The 22359-nt window shown below is 36.6% G+C and overlaps 1 protein-coding gene across 2 annotated transcripts in view; it reads left to right on the plus strand.

Moving 5' to 3' along the window:
• The window catches only part of ADAM10 (ADAM metallopeptidase domain 10), a 110527-nt gene that overhangs the window by 50576 nt on the left and 37592 nt on the right, over positions 1-22359 (plus strand). For both annotated transcript variants that reach the window (XM_036842720.1, XM_036842721.1), the window contains 4 exons: positions 3493-3593; positions 10060-10209; positions 14417-14509; positions 17703-17886. In XM_036842720.1, coding sequence (XP_036698615.1) covers positions 3493-3593; positions 10060-10209; positions 14417-14509; positions 17703-17886 — 528 coding nt within the window. The remainder of the gene's footprint in view (positions 1-3492; positions 3594-10059; positions 10210-14416; positions 14510-17702; positions 17887-22359) is intronic.

Below are 22359 nucleotides of genomic sequence, written 5' to 3' on the forward strand. Positions count from 1 at the left end.
GGGCTTATTCATTAGTTGAACAAAGGCTTTTTCTAGAAATGGGGATTATATTGTCAGTAATTTTAGAGGGAAAATGTCATTGTCCATTTTCATAGTTAATGTGGTGACCAGGGAAAATAGGTTCTTTTAGAAGTTTTGAAAGTATATGGGAAACATTTTATACTCGATTCCTTTTTTTCTATTGGGAGAGTTTTGTGCTGACAGATTTTGAAGCATATATAAAATTTATGATATATAAGATACAATTTACAAAGAAACAAAACACTCTAGTTCTTTTAAATATTCTAATTCTTGATGTTTCTTTTTTTAAAAACAATTAATTAATTAATTAAATTTTGGCTGCGTTGGGTCTTCGTTGCTGCACGAGGGCTTTCTCTAGTTGTGGCGAGCAGGGGCTACTCTTTGTTGTGGTGCGCGGGCTTCTCATTGCGGTGGCTTCTCTTGTGGAGCACGGGGTCTAGGCACATGGGCTTCAGTAGTTGTGGCATGCAGGCTCAGTAGTTGTGGCTCACGGGCTCTAGAGTGTAGGCTCAGTAGTTGTGGCACACGGGCTTAGTTGCTCTGCGGCATGTGGGATCTTCCTAGACCAGGGCTCGAACCCGTGTCCCCTGCATTGGCAGGCGGATTCTTAACCACTGTGCCACCAGGGAAGTCCCTTGATGTTAATAATGTTTTAAATTATAGTGTACTATATAAATAATAGTTTTATTTTTTAATTCCCCTACACATTTATAAATAACAAGAGAGTTTCAGTAGTTTGACAAAAAATTTTGAAGGCCATGGAGCAGTTGTAATTTTCCCCACTGATTATTAAGATCACTTTGTATAGTTTCAGCTTGCATGGTCAGTTTTACTGCCTACAATACCGTGGTAAAGCGCGGACTGCCTGAAGTTAAACAGTGAAATAGGATTGAGAAGGGACTCTGGAAATACATTATCATTGTCAGGTGGCATAAAGGAACTGCTTGAGGTTACAGATTATAATTTTTTTTTTTTTAAGATTTATTGATTGATTGATTGATTGCTATGTTGGGTCTTCGTTTCTGTGCTAGGGCTTTCTGTAGTTGCGGCAAGCGGGGGCCACTCTTCATCGCGGTGCGCGGGCCTCTCACTATTGTGGCCTCTCTTGTTGCGGAGCACAGGCTCCAGACACGCAGGCTCAGTAGTTGTGGCTCACGGGCCCAGTTGCTCCGCGGCATGTGGGATCTTCCCAGACCAGGGCGCGAACCCGTGTCCCCTGCATTAGCAGGCAGATTCTCAACCACTGCGCCACCAGGGAAGCCCCCAGATTATAATTTTTGAATGAGAATAGTTATAGTTACCAGTTGCTTCTCCAGCCCCATTCAACTGGAGCGGTATAGGTAGAGAGCTGAATTTAAACAGGTTTTGGTGGAGAGTTGGGAAGGGGTTGGTGGCAAGGGAGTTTAAGGTAAATGCAGTGGAGTAATTATAATAATAATTGACGATGGGATTTAAGCTGAATAAGGAGAAAGAGAATATCCACTAGTGAACAGGGTGGTAGCATAGGTGGATTGAAGGGTTTTTGAGATGTCAAAGTATTGTTGGAGTCTAAAGGGAATGTTCTGAAAAGATGAGTGGTGGAAAGAAAGGATGAGGAAGTTGAGATTAAGAAGGGGTTTCAGAAACTGAAGTAGGAGAAGACAGTTGGAGAAAAGGTAGGATGAGTGTATTGGAAGGATCATCCCCATTAATGTTGAAATCACTAAGAATTATGATTGGGTGGTACCAGAGAGAGTGACAGTGAGTTAGGAGCTATAAATAAGGTAATAGAGGGAAGTAGTGAATTGGAGGCAGCAAAAACTTATAGTAAATTGGAGTACTTGATGGTGTAGTCTCATGACTATAAGAGCTGAGCCCCAATGAGAATAGTCCTGATGTTCCCAAGGCAGGAAGTGGTAGATAGCTGTGAGTGTTTAAGTAAGTGGGGGTCAAGGGAATGTCTTCCTAAGAACAGGGAGAGTTCTGGGGTTCCCTCTTGATTTCTTTTTTTTTTTTTTAAATAAATTTATTTATTTATTCATTTATTTAATTTTTGGCTGCATTGGGTCTTCGCTGCTGCACGCGGGTTTTCTCTAGTTGCTGAGAGTGGGGGCCACTCTTTGTTGTGGTGCGCGGGCTTCTCATTGCGGTGGCTTCTCTTGTTGCGGAGCACGGGCTCTAGGTGTGCGGGCTTCAGTAGTTGGGGCGCATGGGCTTCAGTAGTTGTGGCTCGCGGGCTCTAGAGCGCAGGCTCAGTAGTTGTGGTGCACGGGCTTAGTTGTTCCATGGCGTGTGGGATCTTCCCGGACCAGGGCTCGAATCCGTGTCCCCTGCATTGGCAGGCGGATTCTTAACCACTGCGCCACCAGAGAAGTCCCTAAGTCTATCATTTCTTCCACATTTATTGATTGGAATTTTACAGCTGTTGCAATCTTGACCTCTGGTAAAAACTAACGTTTAAATCAGAGCTGTTATATCAATGTAAGTAGGTTGTCCATAACCCCTACCTCCTACCTGCCAGTTTAGATTTGTATTGTGATATTTAGTTAGTATTTCCAGTGAAATAGGTCACTAGTGTCCACTTCAGGTTCTAGATTTACTTAAGAAACAGTGTTTCTAATTATAATTCTATGTATTATAAGTATATGCTACTTAAGGATGTTTCAGTGCTTCCCCTCTAACCCATGTCTCCATATTTTATTTTGATAGTTCTCTTAATTATGGGTAGTAGATTGAATTATAAAATATGTTCATGAACTAAGGAGAACCTTAACAAGGGAAGTATGTGAACCTTGAGAGAGTGGAATAAACTTTTAAATGACTACACTAAATTGAACAGCTGTCTGGAAATAGAAACAATTCAGTTAAGGCTAAATTAATCACTGTTTAATTATAAAGGGAAAACAAGTGATAATAAAATAGTTATTGCTTTGTAAAGCATTCACTTGAATTATACATTGAAGAAATTTAAACTCAGTCTGCTTTTACTATGCCATAGAGCATGTTTCTAGGTTACTTTCCCTTATGACTAGTTGGTATTCATTGAAGGAATTCAAACCAAATATGATATTATATTTGCCTAACTGTAGTTCAAATTGAGGTAGCTTTGTACATTTGCAGAATAAGAAATTTAATGTGTTTGAATGGAAAGTTATAAATTACAAAATGAAGTAAACTGCAGTGTTAAAATGCTCTATGTATCTGAAGTGGGACAGGTTGGGAAAGTTAAACGCAGAATAAAGAATGATTATTATTCTTTTTTAGAATTCACAAATCATTCATATGACAAAAACTTAGAGACCAATGATGTTGAAGGAGAACTTCAGAACCTGCCAGGTTTTAAAAGTAGAATGCCTAGCATAATGCCTTTCCCATTGGAGCCCAATAAGCATTTATGGCTTTCATTAATTATGACAGTTAAATTTTCATTTATAAGATAATTGGTAATACCTAAACATGTGACAGTAATAATATTTCTTCTTTGTGTTTTAGACTATCCCCATAAATATGGTCCACAGGGGGGCTGTGCAGATCATTCAGTATTTGAAAGGATGAGGAAGTACCAGATGACTGGTGTGGAAGAAGTAACACAGGTAAGGATTTTAATACAAACTTGTGTTTAAGAAATGGAAGTGAACTTGGGTTTGTGTTTCTGCATTAAAAATGTATGTTCTAGGATTTCTAAAAGATTTATACTGCCGTCGGGAAATATTTATATTTTTTAATGCTCAAAGAGGCCAAGTAACTTGCTTATAATAAAGGTGTGATGCTGCGATTTGAGTACAAATCTGCATGACCCAAAAAACGTAACGTGTCCAAAATATTCTCTTACGTGTTTTATCATAAAATTAAAAAATATCCAGTCTGAACATGTATTTTGTATAAATGTGTTTGTATTAATATGAAAATTAGAGTGACCAACTTCCCCTGGTTTGCCTGAGACTTCTCCAGTTTAACGTTGAAAATCATGTGTCTCTAAGCAAACCAAGATGGTTAGTTACCCTAATAAAAATCATAGTACTTTTGATATTTTAAGTTTTTCTGCCGTTGACTGTTGACGTTTTATTCTTTTTTGACCTCCTTTATTTCATTCATAGGTGATAGTTTTATGGTTATTTAAAACACAAGTTTAAAATTAAAAAAAATTTATTTTTATAATAAAGCATCATATATCTTGAACATCCTTTCTAAAAGTAGTAGCATCGATTAACATTTCTTGAGTCGCAAATGCAGATTTGTATGTTTCTTAATCTGCAAAATGGCATAAATAATACCATATCAAATGGGTCTTTTTAAGTCTAAGTGAGATTTTATTCTTGTCTTCATTGAACAATTTTGTATTGATCTCCCATATGTCAGAAGATCTGTGATAGGTTCTGGGAATATGTGGAAATTAAGATGAAGGCTTGTCCTCACAAAGTTTATAGTTTAATTGGAGACACAGAAAAATTGAAGATAGTAGGAAATGGAAGAAGATTAAGCAAAGGGTGATATTCTACACACAAGAAGACTAGTTAACCTAGCCTTGCAAGTGTTTGAGGACAATAATCAGAAACTAAAAAAGCAGAAGTTAGGTTGACCATGAAGAGATGGAAAGAGGAGGAACAGTATATACAAGGCCAGAGAGATAGCAAGACCAGTAAAGAATTCTTAACTTCAGAGTGAGGTGCAAAACTAGAGACAAGGAGACTAATTAGGAGTTGTTGCAGTTGTTCAGTTGAGAAGTGATAGTGGCTTGTACTAAGGTATTGGCAATGTGGATAGAGAGGCTGAGAGTATAGATTGCTAGATATAATACCGTTTAACAGTGGCTAGACATAACATTTAATATACAAATGTAGGTTGTATTTTTTTATATCAGCAACAGACCACCAGAAATGTCACGTAAGAGAGGATACCATTAAAAATAATATCAAGAATATTATGTATCAAAGAATAAACGTAACAAAGAATTATAAGACCTGTATAAGGGAAATTACAAAATTTTATAAGAAATGTTACAGATGATTGATTTTATTATGGAGAGGTATACTATATAAATTGGAACATAATACCTAATATAAAAACATTAATTTTCCCCATATTGATTTGTAGATTCAGTGCAATTCCATACAAATTACAACATGATTTTTCACAGCACTTGATGGGTCTAAAATGTTACACGGAAAAGTGAAGGCTAAGAAGAAGTGAGGCCCATCTGAAGGTGATGAACAGGAAAGAGAGATTTACCCTGGAAGATATTGAGACTGACTCTAGTAATTGAGAGTGTACTTTCAGCATAGGGATGTACAAATTGACCAGAGGAGTAAAATTGAGTGCTCAGGAACAGATCCATATGTATATGAAACTTTGTTATGTGGTAGAGGTGAAATCTCAAATCAGGGAGGAAAGTAGAGACTATTGAATAAATGGAGCCAGAGAAAATGTTTATCCATTTGGAAAAAATGAAGTTGGATCTTCATCTCACATCATATTTAAAACAAAACAAAACTCTGTAAAGTACTAAAACGAAAACTTTGAAACTCTTAGAACAAGTAAGTGGAGATTTCCCTTTCCAGCCATGATAGAGTAACAGGTATCCAACTAGCCATCCTGCAGAAAACAACTGGAAAACAAAACAAGAACAACAACGACAAAAAGAAACAATTGTTTTCAAATATTGGCCAACAGGCAGTACAGGATTGAGATACCTGAGAGAGGAGAAATAAATATCTCTGTGATTTCCCTGACTTTTTGACTGGAGGCAAAATTTTAGGAATGGCACAGTGAAGGGCATTTCAAGAAGAGTAAGAAGTGCACAGCGCTGTTGCACAATTGAAGAGATACGTTCAGGTTCTGGAAGGCTGAGGTATCTGGATTTATGGACATAGTACCTGAGAGGAGAGAGCTATGCTGAGAAAAAGCTATAGATATCTGCACAGGGGTCACCTTGAATCTTAGCCGGATTCTAAGCTTTGCATGCACAGGGTAGGATTCTACGAGAAAACTACCCGAGAAAGAAAAACTACTGAGGAATCTATGAACTGAACAACTATCAGAACTTGTACTTGGTAGAGATCCCAAGCCATGCTTGGAGTAGGCTAATCTCATCCTAGACTAAAGGCTACTCCAGACCTGTCCTAACTAAGCTGAAAAACCAAACTTCAGGAAGATCAAGGTGATTTTCAAGTAAATTAGTTGCCTGTCAGAACAAAGCTCAATAATACTTGTTAAAGAAGGACACTGAATGCAGATACTCAACGATGTAGCATTCAGAATGTCAGATGTTCAGAAAACATTGCTAGATGACAAGAAGCTCAAGAAGTTGGAAAATGTGATCCATAATCAGAATAAAAAACCACCCAGATAGAAACAGACTAGAAATTACAGGCATTAGCACATGAGGGCTTTGAAACACCTCATATTAATTGTTCAAAAAACTACAAAAAACTATGAAAACAAAGAGAAGAGAATAGTAATTATAATAAAAGAACCAAATATAATCCCCCAGTGGGGATTTATCTAGTAATTGACAAACAGATTTTCAAAGTTATATGGAAATGTAAAGGACCTAGAATAGCCAAAACAATTTTCAAAAAAGAACAAAAGCTAGAGAACTTATACTACCTGATTTTGAGATTTACTGTAAAGCTGCAGTAATCAAGATGGTGTCGTCTTGACCTCAGGATAGACTTAGGTCATGGAGCAGAATAGAGAGTCCATATCCATTTGGCCAGTTGATTTTCACAAAAATCCCAAGGTAATTTAAAGGACAAAAGAGCAGTCTGACAGATAGTACTGGAACAATTGAATATCCATAAAAAAAAAAGAACCTCAACTTATACCATTACACCTTATACAAAAATAAACTCAAAATGGATAATAAATCTGCATGCTTAAAGCTAAAACGTAAACTTCTAGATAAAAACATAGAGGAAATTTTTGTGACTTTGGAATAGACACCAATTTCTTAGGACACAAAAATACCCTGCCGAAAAAAATTACGAACTCGACTTTGTCAAAATTAAAAACTTCTCAAAAGATACAGTTAAGAAAATGTAAAAAGAAGCCACAGACTGTGAGAAAAATGTCAGCAGTACATATATCTGACAGAAGCCTTCTCCGGAATATAACAAGAACTCTTATAACTCAGTTTTTAAAAAATGGTCAAACCTCAATTAAAAAATGGGCAAAAGCATTTGAAAAGACACTTGACAAAAGAAGATATTAAAAAATATTTTGTATTTTGAAGTAGAGAAACACTTTGAATAAGGCATGGAATCTTTGACTATTAAAGAATTGATGTATTTCACTCTATGAAAATTAAGAGTGAAGGACACCTTAAAGTGAAGACAGTTATAAACTTTGAGACAATATTCACAATTCATAACATTGACAAAGAATTGTTTTCAAGAAATAGAGACGTAGTCCTTCTCCTGTTTAGAACAACTAATAGAGACCAACCTGACCTCAAAATATGAATATTTAAAAAAATATATGTTTATGTTTATATTTGTGTCTGCATGTGTGTGTATTTGTTAGAAGGCGTTGGAGAGATAACAAAGCTGTGAAGAAGTGTGGGACCAGATCTTAGGGAAAAAAGAGGGCACTTAGGAAGGTGAGCCTGACGTTCAGGGCTACCTTTTCTCTAGCTTTATCTTCCAGTTCCTGAGGAGGTAGCTAAGAGACTGAACAGCTGAATAGAACCCTCCAGATTCTTGAGGCTAAAGATAAAAATACTATTTCGGGACTTCAGATTGGGATCTTGAATGAAAGGCTGCTCCCTAGAAGTAAGGGTGTATCAGAAAGTGTTCTGCCTCCCCTCCCAGGGGTTAAAGTTTCACACCACATCTTCTTAATCTCTGATTGGATTAAGGTAATCGAGGATTACTAGTGCACCAAGGCTCATTGCCTGCCAGAAGTGAAAACAGATTTTCTCTTGAGAAAGATATCATTACTTGTTGCCTCAGATTATATCTGTGGTTTTCCATGTACATCATCTGGCACTCAGTTCAAAATAATCAGCACATTAGCAAATGAGACAACATGATGGAAGAGTGAGAGGGAGAAAATTATTTATCAAACATTAGCCATTCAAGAATAAATGACAGGTATACACCCTCAGAGAGCTTACAGTATAGCTGGGGTGTCAGACATGTAAACAACCTAAAGGTATGTGAATAATGAAATGATCAGACGCAGATACAGACCTTATAATATGTTCAAGTACATAAAGAGGAAATTAAAAATTTCAGCAGAAAATTGAAAATGAACAAAAGAACCTGATGGAAATTCTAGAATTGAAAAATATAACAACAGAAACGAAGGATTTGACGGGCTTAGATCTGAATAGTACGTCATAAAAAAATAGGGTAAACCACTTAGAAACAAAAGTGTAGAAAATACAGAAAAGAGCTTAAGAGACATAGGTGATACATTAAAAAGGTCTAAAGTATGCGTAATTGATATCTCAGAAGGAGAAAAAATGAGAGTGAAATAGGGACAGATGGTGGCTGAGAATTCCACATATGACAGAGAATATCAAACAACAAATTTAGTAAACCCTGTAATTAGCGCAGGAAAAGTCTTTCACAAAGAAAATAACACTAGTACAATATTAGAAAAGTCTAAAAACCAAAGAATATACTCAAAGCAACCAATAAAAAAAGTCTAGTCACCTTCAGAGAAGCAACAGTAAAAATGACAGCTCATTTCTCATTGGAAACAGTTGAAACCAGAAGACAATGGAATGTGCTGAAACAGTAACTGCCATCCTAGAATGATGTACTGAGCGAAAATAGATAAAAGTACAATGAAGACAGTAACTAAGAGAACAGTCAAACATGGAGTTGTCAAGGGAGAAGGAAATTATAAAATGTGAGTGTAAATTTGGAATTGTGGCTTAAAATTGAATTAAGTTGAATTCTCTATTACTCTGTCATCAAAATTCACTTAACATGGTGCTTTTAGATGTCAACAAATGTTTAAGTGCTTGGATTCAATAGCAGTGTTAATTCTTTGAACAAATACTTATTGAGTGTCTACTGTTTGCCTGTGAAGTGTGTGTTAGCTGATAGCAGTATAGTGAGACGCAAACACCGAGACAATTCCTTCTTTCCAGACCTCTCATTCTAGTGGTTGAAGTAATAATGGTGGTGGGCTGGGGACAGAAAATAAACAAATAACCACATGATAAACTGTAAAGGACATGGGTACATTGTTCTGTGAGGTGGTATAAGGGGTGAATTGATCTTTGCTGAGTCTGAAGAAAAGAAGTTAACTAGATCAGGAGAGACAGCATCACCGTGTGCAAAAGACTGTGACAGGATGCAGACCCTGTGTTGGAGGATTGGAAAGAAGGCCTATGTAGCTGTAGCACAGAGAGCTATTGTTGGGTAATGTAGTAGGGTCTCTCTGTGAAGTAATATGGAATGGGACGAAACTGGGCAGGTAAGTAGAGTCTGCAGTGCTGACTGGGTGGTGCATATAAAGGATTTACGACTTTATCCTTAGAGCCATGGGAAATCATTGAAATACAAATGCAGGTGGGTAATATTTTGAAAATTGTGTTTTGAAAGGATTGCAGTATGAAGATTAGATTGAAGGCCACAAGTGGATAGAGGTAGATTCCCATCGCTCAGATTGCAATACTCTAGGTAATAAGTGATGGTGGCTTGGGCTAATGTGATGGAGCTAGAGGTAATGGACAGATGCCCTAAGTATTTAGAAGCTAAATCTGACAGGGCTGGGTGATAGATTGGGTATTAGAGGTGAGGTAGAGGAAGATATCAAAGTATTGTAAACTACTGTAAGACTTGCTTTATATTTACATATTAAATGGTATGTTTTGAAAATGTTTCAAAGTTAAAGAATTGCTTGAATAAATAAGTCATCTATATAGTAGAATGTTATGAGACTGAAAGTGGTGTTTATGAAGAATTTTTAACAGTGCAAGGAAATACCTATGGTTTTACATAATAAAGTAGAAAGTGAAATTGTTTATAATGTGTATTCTTAACTATATAAAATTATAATAGTGAAGCATACTGCTGATTAGAAATGACTCTTTTTGACATATAGACACCTCAAGAAGAACATGCTATTAACGGTCCAGAACTCCTGAGGAAAAAACGTACAACTTCAGCTGAAAAAAATACTTGTCAGCTTTATATTCAGACTGATCATCTGTTTTTTAAATATTATGGAACACGAGAGGCTGTGATTGCCCAGGTATTTATAATTTTGCTACTATTTTAGTTTTCATGTTCTCATATTGTTTCATTATACCTGTATATTCCTCTAAAAATTAAAGTTAGTGCATATCTCATTTTGCAAAAATAAAGAGTATGTATTTTCAATTGTGATATGAGAAAATATGTACGATAAGAACACAAATAACTGAAAGACCAGTTAGGATATTTTAGTGTCATTCTAAAGAGAGATGTAAGAAAATGATTTCATGAAGGAGATGATGACACTGGGAGCTGAGCTTGGAAAAGAGGGTCAAATTGTCATTTGTGGTCTTAAAGGAGGGAAAGGTAGAGGAGTCTTTCCAATAAGAATAATTAATTTCTATTCTGTATTCTCCTTGTACTTAACACTTTTTAAGTTACATTACTATCTACATTTGTGTCTTATTGAAGTATAAATTTTTTGGAGACAGTCTTCAAAATATCCTTCATTTTGAAGGTATCCAGTGAGAGTTTGATGAATGCATTTTGAGTCCCAGGATTTGAGACTGAGAGGGTGGAGGTGTCATTAGTATAAATGGTAAACTCATTTTGTTGGTGGTGATGAACTTACTTTTAGACGCGTTTAGAAGCCCATGTACATGGTGATTATAGGGTATTGAAAATGTAGAACTGGAGCTTGGGAGAGGTTAGCCTTGAGCTTTCTGCATGGAATTTAAGGGTGCAAAAGAGATAGTTAAAATAAGGAGAGAGAATGAAATCAAAAGGGAAGGAACTGGGAGATAAAATCTCTTTATAGTGAATAGGATGACAAGGAGAAGCTATGGGCTAAAATATAATAGTTAAAGAGGTAGGAGATAAAATAGGATTAGCCAAGGAATAAGCAAAGTTTCACAACAAAATGCATAACCAATAGTGTCATATGTGGAGATACCAAAGAGAATGACTACAAAGTAATTAACTCGATGTATATGTATGTCAAATGTACAATGTATATTTGTATATGTATGTCAAATCATGATGTACACTTTAAATATCTTACATTTTATTTGTCAATTATACCTCAGTAATGCTGAAAAAAAGAGAGAATGATTATAAAGGTTAGCTGATTTTTAGTTATTAGAATATTATTGATGGACTTTAAGCAAGCTCTCAATAAAGTTGTGAGGGTGAAAACATTGTGAACAATAAGGAATGGGTTGGCAGGAGCAGTTAGGGTTTCAAGAGATGTGAAAAACAGAAAAAAAATGGTGGCTTAGGAATAATATGGAATATTTGAGTGAAAGGGGGATACATGAGAAGTTGGTCAGAAGAGGAAAATGATCCAGTAGAGAAGCAGTGTAAGATATGAGAAAGAAAAACTGATGTGAAACAATGTCCTTGAAGATCCAGTAAAGATTGGGGTTAAGAATATAGAAAAGTTACTCTTTAAGGAAGAGTTACCATTTGAGGGAGATAGAAATGGATAAAGATAGAAAAGTTTGGAGACTTCCCTGGTGGCGCAGTGGATAAGACTCCGTGCTCCCAATGCAGGGGACCCTGGTTTGATCCCTGGTCAGGGAACTAGATCCCACTTGCATGCCGCAGCTAAGGAGCCCGCCTGCTGCAAGTAAGACCTGGCGCAACCAAATAAATAAATACATATTAAAAAAGAAAGAAAGAAAGACAAGTCTGAAGGTTAAAAGAGCAGGAGATCAAGATGAACTCTCAGTAAAGTAAGATGTCTGATCAGTCATCTGTGGAAAAATGTTTGAAATACCACTGTTGGGGGTGGACAAGGAACAGTGAGAATTGGATAAGGGATTGCTAGGCCAAGCTGAGGGTAGATAGCACAGATTTGTAATGGACTTTATCAGCAGTGTTATGATATTCTTTATCATTGTTTGGCAACCTGGGCTACTTTTGAAATTATTATTGTTAATGCTTTTACTTGACTATTTATGTTTATATAATTTCTTTGAAAATAGTTTTGAACCTATATATATATGCATGTTTTCATATAAGTGGGTAGCAAGAGTGCTTTTTGTAAATGAAGATGGGAAGGTTGTCTATAGAGTGGTTTAGAAGCCAGAGAGTTAAGTTGGGAGTCAGCTAGGAAAAAGAGGATCTTTTTGTGTTCTATCACCCTGTTTATCTCTTCTTAGAATTTAGCAAAATCTGAATGTATGTTATTTATATTTGTATTACTTCCTTCCCTTCCTCCCCCTCTAGAATAAATCTGTAAATTTATAGGGACCTTCTCAATTTTGTTCACCCCTATACCTCCAGCACCCTAAAACAGCGCCTACCATATAGTAAATGGTAGACAAAACTTACAGAATATGTACTAGTGCATCAATGGAAAGACTGAAGTCAGAGAATGACTGAGTGTTCTGATATTATCAGGGAGGTATTCACAGAAGATGTTTGAGCTGAGTCTAAGGGGTAGATACCCTAGGCATAAGGAAGCAGCATGCGAAAAGGCATGGAGGTATGACATTGCAGGATGGATTGAGGAAACCAAATTTTATTGGGTTGGCCAAAAAGTTCGTTCAGGTTTTTCCATAAGATGTCACTAGTAGTGCTTAATTGTCTTTAATTTCATTTGAAACAATTTTGTTAGATTGTATTGTGACAGCTGTCAGATCAGCATGCATTAAAAAAAAACTTATAAAAATTGGTGAATTTTTGTGTAGCCATTTTAATATTGAAGATGGAAGAAAAACATTTGGCATATTATGCTTTATTATTTCAAGAAAGGTAAAAACACAACTGAAACGCAAAAAAAGATTTGTGTAGTGTATGGAGAAGGTGCTGTGACTGATCAAACATGTCAAAAGTGGTTTGTGAAGTTTCGTGCTGGAGATTTCTCACTGGACGATGCTCCACGGTTAGGTAGACCAGTTGAAGTTGATAGCAATCAAATCGAGATATTAATTGAGAACAATAAACGTTATACCACGTGGGAGATAGCCGACATATTCAAAATATCCAAATCAAGCACTGAAAAGCATTTGCACCAGCTTGGTTATGTTACTCGCTTTCATGTTTGGGTTCCACGTAAGTTGAGCGAAAAAAACCTTGCCCGTATTTCCGCATGTGATTCTCTACTTAAACGTAACGAAAACGTTCTGTTTTTTAAAACAAATTGTGATGGGCAATGAAAAGTGAATACTGTTCAACAGTGGTCCCCAACCTTTTTGGCACCAGGGACTGGTTTTGTGGAAGACAGTTTTTCCACGGATGGGGGTGGGGGGTATGGGTCAGGCGGTCATGCGAGCGATGGGGAGCCACAGATGAAGCTTCGTTTGCTTGCCCACTGCTCACCTTCTGCTGTGCAGCCCAGTTCCTAACAGGCTGAGGACCACTACTGGTCCGCGGCCCAGGGGTTGGGGACTCTTGCTGTACAATAATGTGGAACGGAAGAGATCGTGGGGCAAGCGAAATGAACCACCACCAACCATACCAAAGGCCGGTCTTCGTCCAGAGAAGGTGATGTTGTGTAGATGGTGGGATTGGAAGGGAGTCCTCTATTATGAGCTCCTTCCGGAAAACGAAACGATTAATTCCAGCTAGTACTGCTCCCAGCTAGACCAACTGAAAGCGGCACTCGACGAAAAGCGTCCGGAATTAGTCAACAGAAAACACAGAATCTTCCATCAGGATAACACAAGACCTCATGTTTTTTTGATGACCAGGCAAAAACTGTTACAGCTTGGCTGGGAAGTTCTGATTCATCCCCTGTATTCACCAGACAGTGCACCTTCGGATTTCCATTTATTTCGGTCTTTACAAAATTCTCTTAATGGAAGAAATTTCAATTCCCTGGAAGATTGTAAAAGGTACCTGGAACAGGTCTTTGCTTGAAAAGATAAAAAGTTTTGGGAATGGAATTATGAAGTTGCCTGAAAAATGGCAGAAGGTAGTGGAACAAAATGATGAATACCAATAAAGTTCTTGGTGAAAATGAAAAATGTCTTTTATTTTTACTTAAAAACCAAAGGGACTTTTTGGCCAACCCAATATATGACTGAGGCAAGAGTGCGTGTTTGGTTTTGGCCAGAGAAAAATATGGAAAAGTCACTGAATTTCCCTTCTCAGTTCCAGCTCACTAATCTTTTTCATCCTTTCATCTAGTGTATGATATTGACATTTTAAAATTTGAATGTGGTGGAATATGAATAATTCTTGATTTGGGAAATGGAAATTCACAGTCTTTTTCACATTTCGACATTGCCTCTAAAATGTCTTTTTTTTTAAATCAATAGATATCCAGTCACGTTAAAGCGATTGATACAATTTACCAGACCACAGACTTCTCTGGAATCCGTAATATCAGTTTCATGGTGAAACGCATAAGAGTAAGTAAGGAATTTCAATAGTTAAGAACATTAAGAAAGAGAAACAATAAGGATCATGTTTACAAAAAGAAAAATGCTTGCCTTTTACTTCATCTTCATGCATTAAATAGTTAAATTGTGTTTGCTGATGCAGGTTATCTTTACTCTTGGGTTTTACACACAGAGGGGTTACTTGGGTTTATGACTTAATGAAATCTATAGGACTTTAATCTGGACTGCAGAAGAGGTATGGTAGAAAGTACTGTTTTCTATTTATCTGATTAACATACCAGTTAGAAAGCACTCTAAGTAACTGCAGATACCGTACTTGACATTTTTCTCCCTGATATTATTCCCCAGTTTCTTCAGATTTGCCTTATGCAGTATATTTCAGAGTGTGTCCCATTTGATGCTGCAGCGGAGGGAAGGATAGGTACAGTGGTTAAATACAATTGGAAGTTGGAAAAACACTTAATACTGTTTCCTCTTGAAATTTAACAGTGCACACTAATGTATTTCAAGTTTTGAGAAATCCTTTGGGAAAGAAATCCATATTTTTCTAAGCTAATTTAACCTTTTTGTATTAACATCAGCTGAAACTCCAAAGACCTGCAGTGCACATTTTGAGAAATGCTGATCCAGAACTACTGATTCTTAGTTTTAATGTTATAAATTGTTAATAAGTAAATATTGTTATTAACAAATTGGACTGTTTCAAAAATTTTCTAAATATGAATTCTTTCAAAGTATATAGCTTTTAAGAATCTGAGTTTATAAGCTAGATAACCTGGGTTTTAAAAATCATCATTTTACAGAAGTACTTGCCACAGGGTTTCTTTATTTAAAACAAATTTTTTTTAATGGCTTTTATTTTTTAAAATGTTATTTATTTATTTATTTTTTGCTGTGCCACATGGCCGCGCAGCGTTTTTTTGGCTGCGCCGGTAGCTTGCGGCATCTTAGTTCCCCGACCAGGGATCGAACCCAGGCCCTTGGCAGTGAAAGCGCCGAGTCCTAACCACCAGACCGTCAGGGAATACCCCACAGGGTTTCTTTATATTTTGTGCTTTTATTCTTCTTAAAATATGGTTGACTAGATTATAGTTTTAGTACATATGTGTAATATATTTTAAAAAATAGCTGAAAGTGGTCCTTACTTTTAGAAGTGACATGATTAAATATTACATTGGATTGTCTTAAGGTGAAATATGGTTCGATATACTGTATAAGAACTGTTTGTAATCAATTGCTTTCATGTATTTTGAGAGCAATATAAACCTTTAAATGAGCAAGTAAAAGTGATAAGTGGTATAAGTATTGCTATTTAGTAGACAGAGCAATGAAATGCAAAGTAGTGAAAAGTAGAGAACACCTGAACAAATTTTAGTGAAACACATTTGTTTGAGTAAAGTGATTTGCATTATGAAGAGATGCATGTATATAAAAGAGTTATGTGGCGATTAGTTGTTTTTCAGGCCTTTAACTGAGATTAAAACTTTAGTTTAAATGTCATCAGTTGAAGTTTGTTTGTGACCCATTAAATAATTTGAAATTTATATTTTATAAGCAAATATTTAAATATCAATCATCCCGGGCTTCCCTGGTGGCACAGTGGTTAAGAATCTGCCTGCCAATGCAGGGGACACGGGTTTGAGCCCTGGTCTGGGAAGATCCCACATTCTGCTGAGCAACTAAGCCCGTGCACCACAACTACTGAGCCTGCGCTCTAGAGCCTGCGCGCCACAACTACTAAAGCCCGCGAGCCTAGAGCCCGTGCTCTGCAACAAGAGAAGCCACCACAACGAAGAGTAGCCCCTGCTCGCTGCAACTAGAGAAAGCCCGTGTGCAGCAATGAAGACCCAACGCAGCCAAAAATAAATAAATAAATTTGTTAAAAAAAATTAATCATCCCATTTTTAATATAGGTAACTAAAATTTAGATGCAGTTTTTATTTGTAGCCAATATTACAGAAGTATCAGAATTTCATTTCTATGTTTAGTGGGAAAAAGCGATATGCAGCATGTCTCTAAGCATGGGCTACCTTTAATATATAGTGTTCTTGTTTTTGGATTTGTGTGTGTGTGTGTGTGTGTGTGTGTGTGTGTGTGTTAGATGACCATAACTGATTGTTTCTGGTTAATTGTTAATGGATGAACCATATGGTCTCATATCTGTCTTTAGGCAATTGCCTTCAGTGGTGTTTCTACCATCCTGTTTGTAAGCTCCTTGGTTTTTACTGAAGGATGTGGATCCTAAAAAGATCTATAGTTTTCATTTTATTAACTGTAATAGCCTTATCACTGATATTTTCAGTAGACTGAGATTTCCCTTCTAAGCAATGTTTACTCTCATACATATTCCTTTTTATTCTCTACCAACAGTCTTGTATGTAATTCTCTGACTTACTTGGGGAAAACCAAATTCTTCTAGGACTTCAAAGGTTAGGCAGAGGTCTCTGAAAGGAAGCAATGAGTAGTAAATGAAAGCTTTTGTTTTAGTTGAAGTTTGGTATCAGAACTGATTATTCTTCACATTGTGAAGGAGGAACCTGCACCCTGGAGTATAGTAGCTAAGTGTCGAAGGAAACATTCTGGAGGAACTCAACTTGAAATAGTAAGAGAAACGAATTGGCAAAGGAAAAAAAAATTCTTGCTCACATTCAGGGGAAAAAATTGAACTTGAAGTTAGTTGTGCTTGACTCATGACTCTAGGCAAGGAGAACCAAGAATATGATTTGTCTGCTGAATTGACAGTTTTGGGTTCAATATCTCTTTTATGTTGTACTAATTAGCTGAAATATAGGGTTTTATGTCATACTTGTCATCATATGTAGGAGATTAGCACTAAAGGAGACTCATCAAATGATTAAATTGAGAAACTGTACTTCCTTATTGGAAATTTTGAAAGCAGAACTTGTTTTCCCATCCCAAGTGTTCAGTGTTCAGGAATCTGTGAACACTTGCTCAGAAATGTAATATACTCAGTTTTAATTCCCCTACCCGTCCATCCTTCCTTCCCTCCTCCCTCCTCCCTCCCTCCTCCCTTTTTGGCTTCTGTGATTAGCTCAGGGATGGAGGTAGTGGGAATAACTGTAAAAGCTTTAATTTAGGCCTGACTTCCTTGGGCCCCAAGCATATTGTCCAGGTAGATACTACTTACACTAAGGCTCTGCTAACGTTGGTTGCTTGTTAAAGTCATTGTTTTGGATTTTAGATCAACACAACTGCTGATGAGAAGGATCCTACAAATCCCTTCCGTTTTCCAAATATTGGTGTGGAGAAGTTTCTGGAATTAAATTCTGAGCAGAATCATGATGACTACTGTTTGGCCTATGTCTTCACAGACCGAGATTTTGATGATGGTGTCCTTGGTCTGGCTTGGGTTGGAGCACCTTCAGGTAGTTTATCTAAATATGTCTTGACTTACTACTTGAAATGAAAAGCAGTTCTCATGATGGATTGAATTTTACAAAGTATAGGAGAAAGTGATGCCTGTACAGTATCTAAATTTACACATCTTGAGTTAGGCAGAATTCATAAGCATAATGTAAATGGAAAAATAGTTGAAGCAGCTTTTTATTTTGAAATGAGTAAATGAGTACTAACAGGGAGATATCCTGACATTTGGTACATTCAGTAGCTGAAATAATTTTATGGGAAAAAGTGGTACTTAGTTCTGAAACTGAAAAGCAAAATATTAATTTTTTCACAAAAGTTAATGTAATCAATTAATTATTTTGGGAAGTAGGGGGATGGGGAGAGGTTCTTAGAGTCAAAAGGGGAAAACTGTGTTCTTGCTTCTTCTGCCGTGAGATAAAGAGCCGAGAAATCCTACTCAGGAATAGCAGGTAGAAAGAAAAGAAAGGCTGCCTTTATTATTATTATTTCTCACCTTTATTTTAGCAAAAGGGAAGTGTTGCCTGAAAAGAGATGTGGGCAGGAGGCCCAGTACCCATAGCTCCACTGGCTTGACTGCACGGCCCCACGTTCTGCTGGGGTCTCTGCCTTAGCCGTGAAAGCTACTGTCACTGAGAAAGCCGGGATGGGATAATCCCCTTGCCATTGCAGTCGGAGTGGGGGTCTGTGATTCACAGTGTAATAAGTTCAGTAGCCTACTTTAGAAAAATACAAATTAATGAATTGAAAGATGAGTAGAAAGAATCCCGGACTCTTTGAATATAAATTTTGCCATATAGAATTTGATCAGTAGTCTGTCATCTGAGCTATACACAGCAGTTTCTCCTTCTGATACATAATTTCTGTCTTTTTCAAAGAATCAACTTCTGCTTTTTCTGGGGCAAGGCAGGCTTTTGTATTCTTAGTTTATTCTTTGGTTTGTTATGCATATTTTAACATCTTTAATACTGTATTTTTGCTTTTATACTTCTTGCTCTTTTTTTTAAAGCCAGCAATGAATATCCTTTTTAGTTTCCAAAGCTTTTGTTTTTCTTCCACATTTTAAAGTGTACTCAATTTCATGATGTCATTAAAGTACAAGTTTATGTCATAGGCTGCATATATCATAGTGCAGTATTTTTGGATATTTGTCCTTTACAATGATCTGTGCTGGTTTTGTGTTACGTGCGTTGTCAGCAGATTGTACAACTCACTCTTTCCTTTGATAATTCACATGTTTTATAACTTTTATATTCTGAAATTTCTTTTCCCCTCCTTAGTTAGTTGGATAATTTTATCACAAAGTTTATAGTCCCTTCTCCCTAATCATCAGTAAGTACTGTAGGAACTCAGGGATTCAGTTTTCTTTGCATATTACCATTAACATAGTGGCTCTTCAGGTGTGCTCCATGGAGTAGCAGCATCTGTATTACCTGGGAACTGGTTAGAAATGTCAATCCATGGGCCTCACTCAGGTCTACTAAATCAGAAACTCCAGGTGTGGAGCCCATCAGTCTTTGTTTGAAGAGGCCCTCCGGGTGTTTCTGATGCATACTAAAGTTTGAAAACCACCATCTTAATATTTTTGCTCACAAAATGTCTCCTGGGCAAATGATTGGATGATCTCAGACTAAAAACTTTCTGCCATTTTGCATTTTCAACTCCAGACTGTTGTTCATTAAGAACGTAATGGTCCTGAGAGAGCTTGGTCAAATTTTCCTGAAACTTCAGATATCCTCATGTCTACTTTTTAAAAAAAATAAGTCTATTTTTTTAATTTAGAACAGTTTTAGATTTATAGAAAAAATTGAGCAGATAGAGTCGTCTCCACTACCTTCCTGTATTATTAACAGCTTACATTAGTATGGTACATTTGTTACAATTAATGAACCAATATTGGTACATTATTGTTAACTAAAGTCAGCCCATAGTTTTTTCAGATTTCTTTAGTTTTTACTACGGTCCTCTTCTGTTCCAAGATCTTGTCCAGGATACCACAGTACGTTTAATTGTCATGCCTCTTTAGTCTTCTTGGCTGTGATGGTTTCTCAGACTTTTCTTGTTTTTTTATAACCTTGACAATTTTGAGGAGTATTGGTCAGGGATATTGTAGGATAACCCTCTGTTGCAGTCTTTTTGATGTTTTTCTCATGATTGGACTGGGGTTATGGGTTTGGGGGGAGAGTTAGTTTTTCTTTCTAGTTGTTTATGATATCTGGACCACTTATTTTATGAAATGCTGCTTATTTTATTGAAGCAGCAGTTCTGGATTGAAAATGATGGGCCACATTACTTGTATTTTTGTCATTGCGTTCTTCATCTGATGCCCTCTTTCTTTACTCTGTGTTAAACCCCTAACTCCAGCTCTCAGAAGCCTTTTTCTAAGAGCTTCTGGGGAGGGGCTCGGCAGGAAGAATGGGGCCAGAGTGGCAAAGAGAAGGGATCTTTGTTCCTTTGACACAACTTTTTCTAGAATAAGATACCTGCCTTGACAGCTTTCTTCTTCACTTCCCTTTGCCCTTAGACTACCTGAACTGAGTTTATTTGACCTACATTTTATTTTTTTATAAGGAACTTTATGTATTTGCTCTTACTGATTAATTCAGTTCCGTTATGAGGTGTAGGTAGTATTTCCTCCATTATACAGGTGGATTGGATTCAGAGACTTTGTCAACAACCCAGTATCTCACAGAACCTAGAATCTGGACCTTTTGACTCCAGGTTTTGTGCATTTGGTAGTTATTTTACTAGGTATTATTATAATGTAACATCCTACTTTTATCTTTCTAAGACATTTCCAAGAAGAAGTTGAAATGTTTCCTGCATCTAAGCAGAGATGGAATCTATTTCCTTCTTTCTTAAGAGAGATGAGTTATAAAATAGTACTACTCTATATTATTTAGACATCATTTTGGGTAATTGTCAAGGCATAATTAGAAGAGCACTGGTTTGGGAACTAGGAGACAGGGTCCTTGTCTGTTCTGTCTCTATAAATTCAGGTAAATCATTTTGCTTCAGTTTGTTTATTTTTCGTTGTAATTTCTTCTGTCTTTGCCCTTCCTTTGATACTTCATGTTTCTGCATGTAGATGTTAGTAATGCTTGCTGTTACACTATTTTTTAAAATAGCATTTTATAGCTGATCTGTTCAGCTTGTGATGTGTTAACTGTTTCTTAATCTTTTTCATTTTTATTTGGCCTAATTAATTTCTGTTGTATCATTTAACTCTGCAGCTGTTTTACTATTCAAATATATGGTAGTGGAAAGGATTTTGTTTTGATACTGTTGTGTTAATTTTCACAGAATAGTTACTGAAATTATTCGCTGTAGTCCTCTTCACTGACTCAGTTAAGCTGGGAAAAGCAGTGAGGGTTAAAACATTTGAATAGTAGGTTTCTTGTCTTTAAGTCTTGTTTATGCTACTTTTTATTTGTTCTTTTAAAATTTCTTATTGTGGTTGGGTACTGCCTTCAGTTACCTTAATGAGAAAAACAGTACCTCCTGCCCCAACTCCATAATAAGTAGAAACAGCTTGTGAGCTGGGATGACTTGGAGGCTTCCATTTGAAATTATACAGGGCCTAGAATGGAGCCCCAAAAAGGGAGGAGTCTGGTCTCCAAGACAAAGATAGTCTTGAATATGAATCTAGAAAGATTACTCTAAACTTCTCTTTATATAAACACAGTTCTGTGTTAAGCAGGTAGTAGCCTCTTATTTTAGAGACTGAAACATTGGTTCCTTAACAAAGTAGATTCTTTATATTAGATAATCCCTTTGTTCTACTTCATTTGCTACACGCTTCTAACCTGCCTTTTGAGGGGCCTTTATTTTTTGGTTTATTAAGGCACATTCTGCTCATCTATTATCCCTCTTAATGTTATCAGTTAACCCAATGAACATAGTCTCAGTTTGCCAGGTCACTGAAAAAGGCTAGCTCTGGAGTTCATCTCCAGAGCTAATCCTGAACCATTCAGTATTCCTCTGACCATTTGTAAAGAACATTTTTTGAGACATTTGATTTGGTAGAAATTGTCTCTTCTGTTTTTCTTAGTTTAGAAATTTTAGTTTGATTTTACGTATTAGAATTTGACCACGTGCAGAGCTCAACATGAGGTTCTCATGATAACCCACAGCCTATCGAATTCTTTTTTTTTTAATCATTACTTCTACTTTAATTAGTTGATATTCTTTTTTTTAAATTTAATTTTATTTATTTTTTTATAGGGTACGTTCTTATTAGTTATCTATTTTATACATATTAGTGTTACATGTCAATCCCAATCTCCCAATTCATCACACCACCACCCCCCCGCCACTTTCCCCCCTTGGTGTCTATACGTTTCTTCTCTACATCTGTGTCTCTATTTCTGCCCTGAAAACCGGTTCATCTGTACCTTTTTCTAGGTTCCACATATATGCGTTAATATACGATATTTGTTTTTCTCTTTCTGACTTACTTCACTCTGTATGACAGT

Source organism: Balaenoptera musculus, chromosome 2 (assembly GCF_009873245.2).
Source record: "Balaenoptera musculus isolate JJ_BM4_2016_0621 chromosome 2, mBalMus1.pri.v3, whole genome shotgun sequence".
NCBI classification, from domain to species: domain Eukaryota; kingdom Metazoa; phylum Chordata; class Mammalia; order Artiodactyla; family Balaenopteridae; genus Balaenoptera; species Balaenoptera musculus.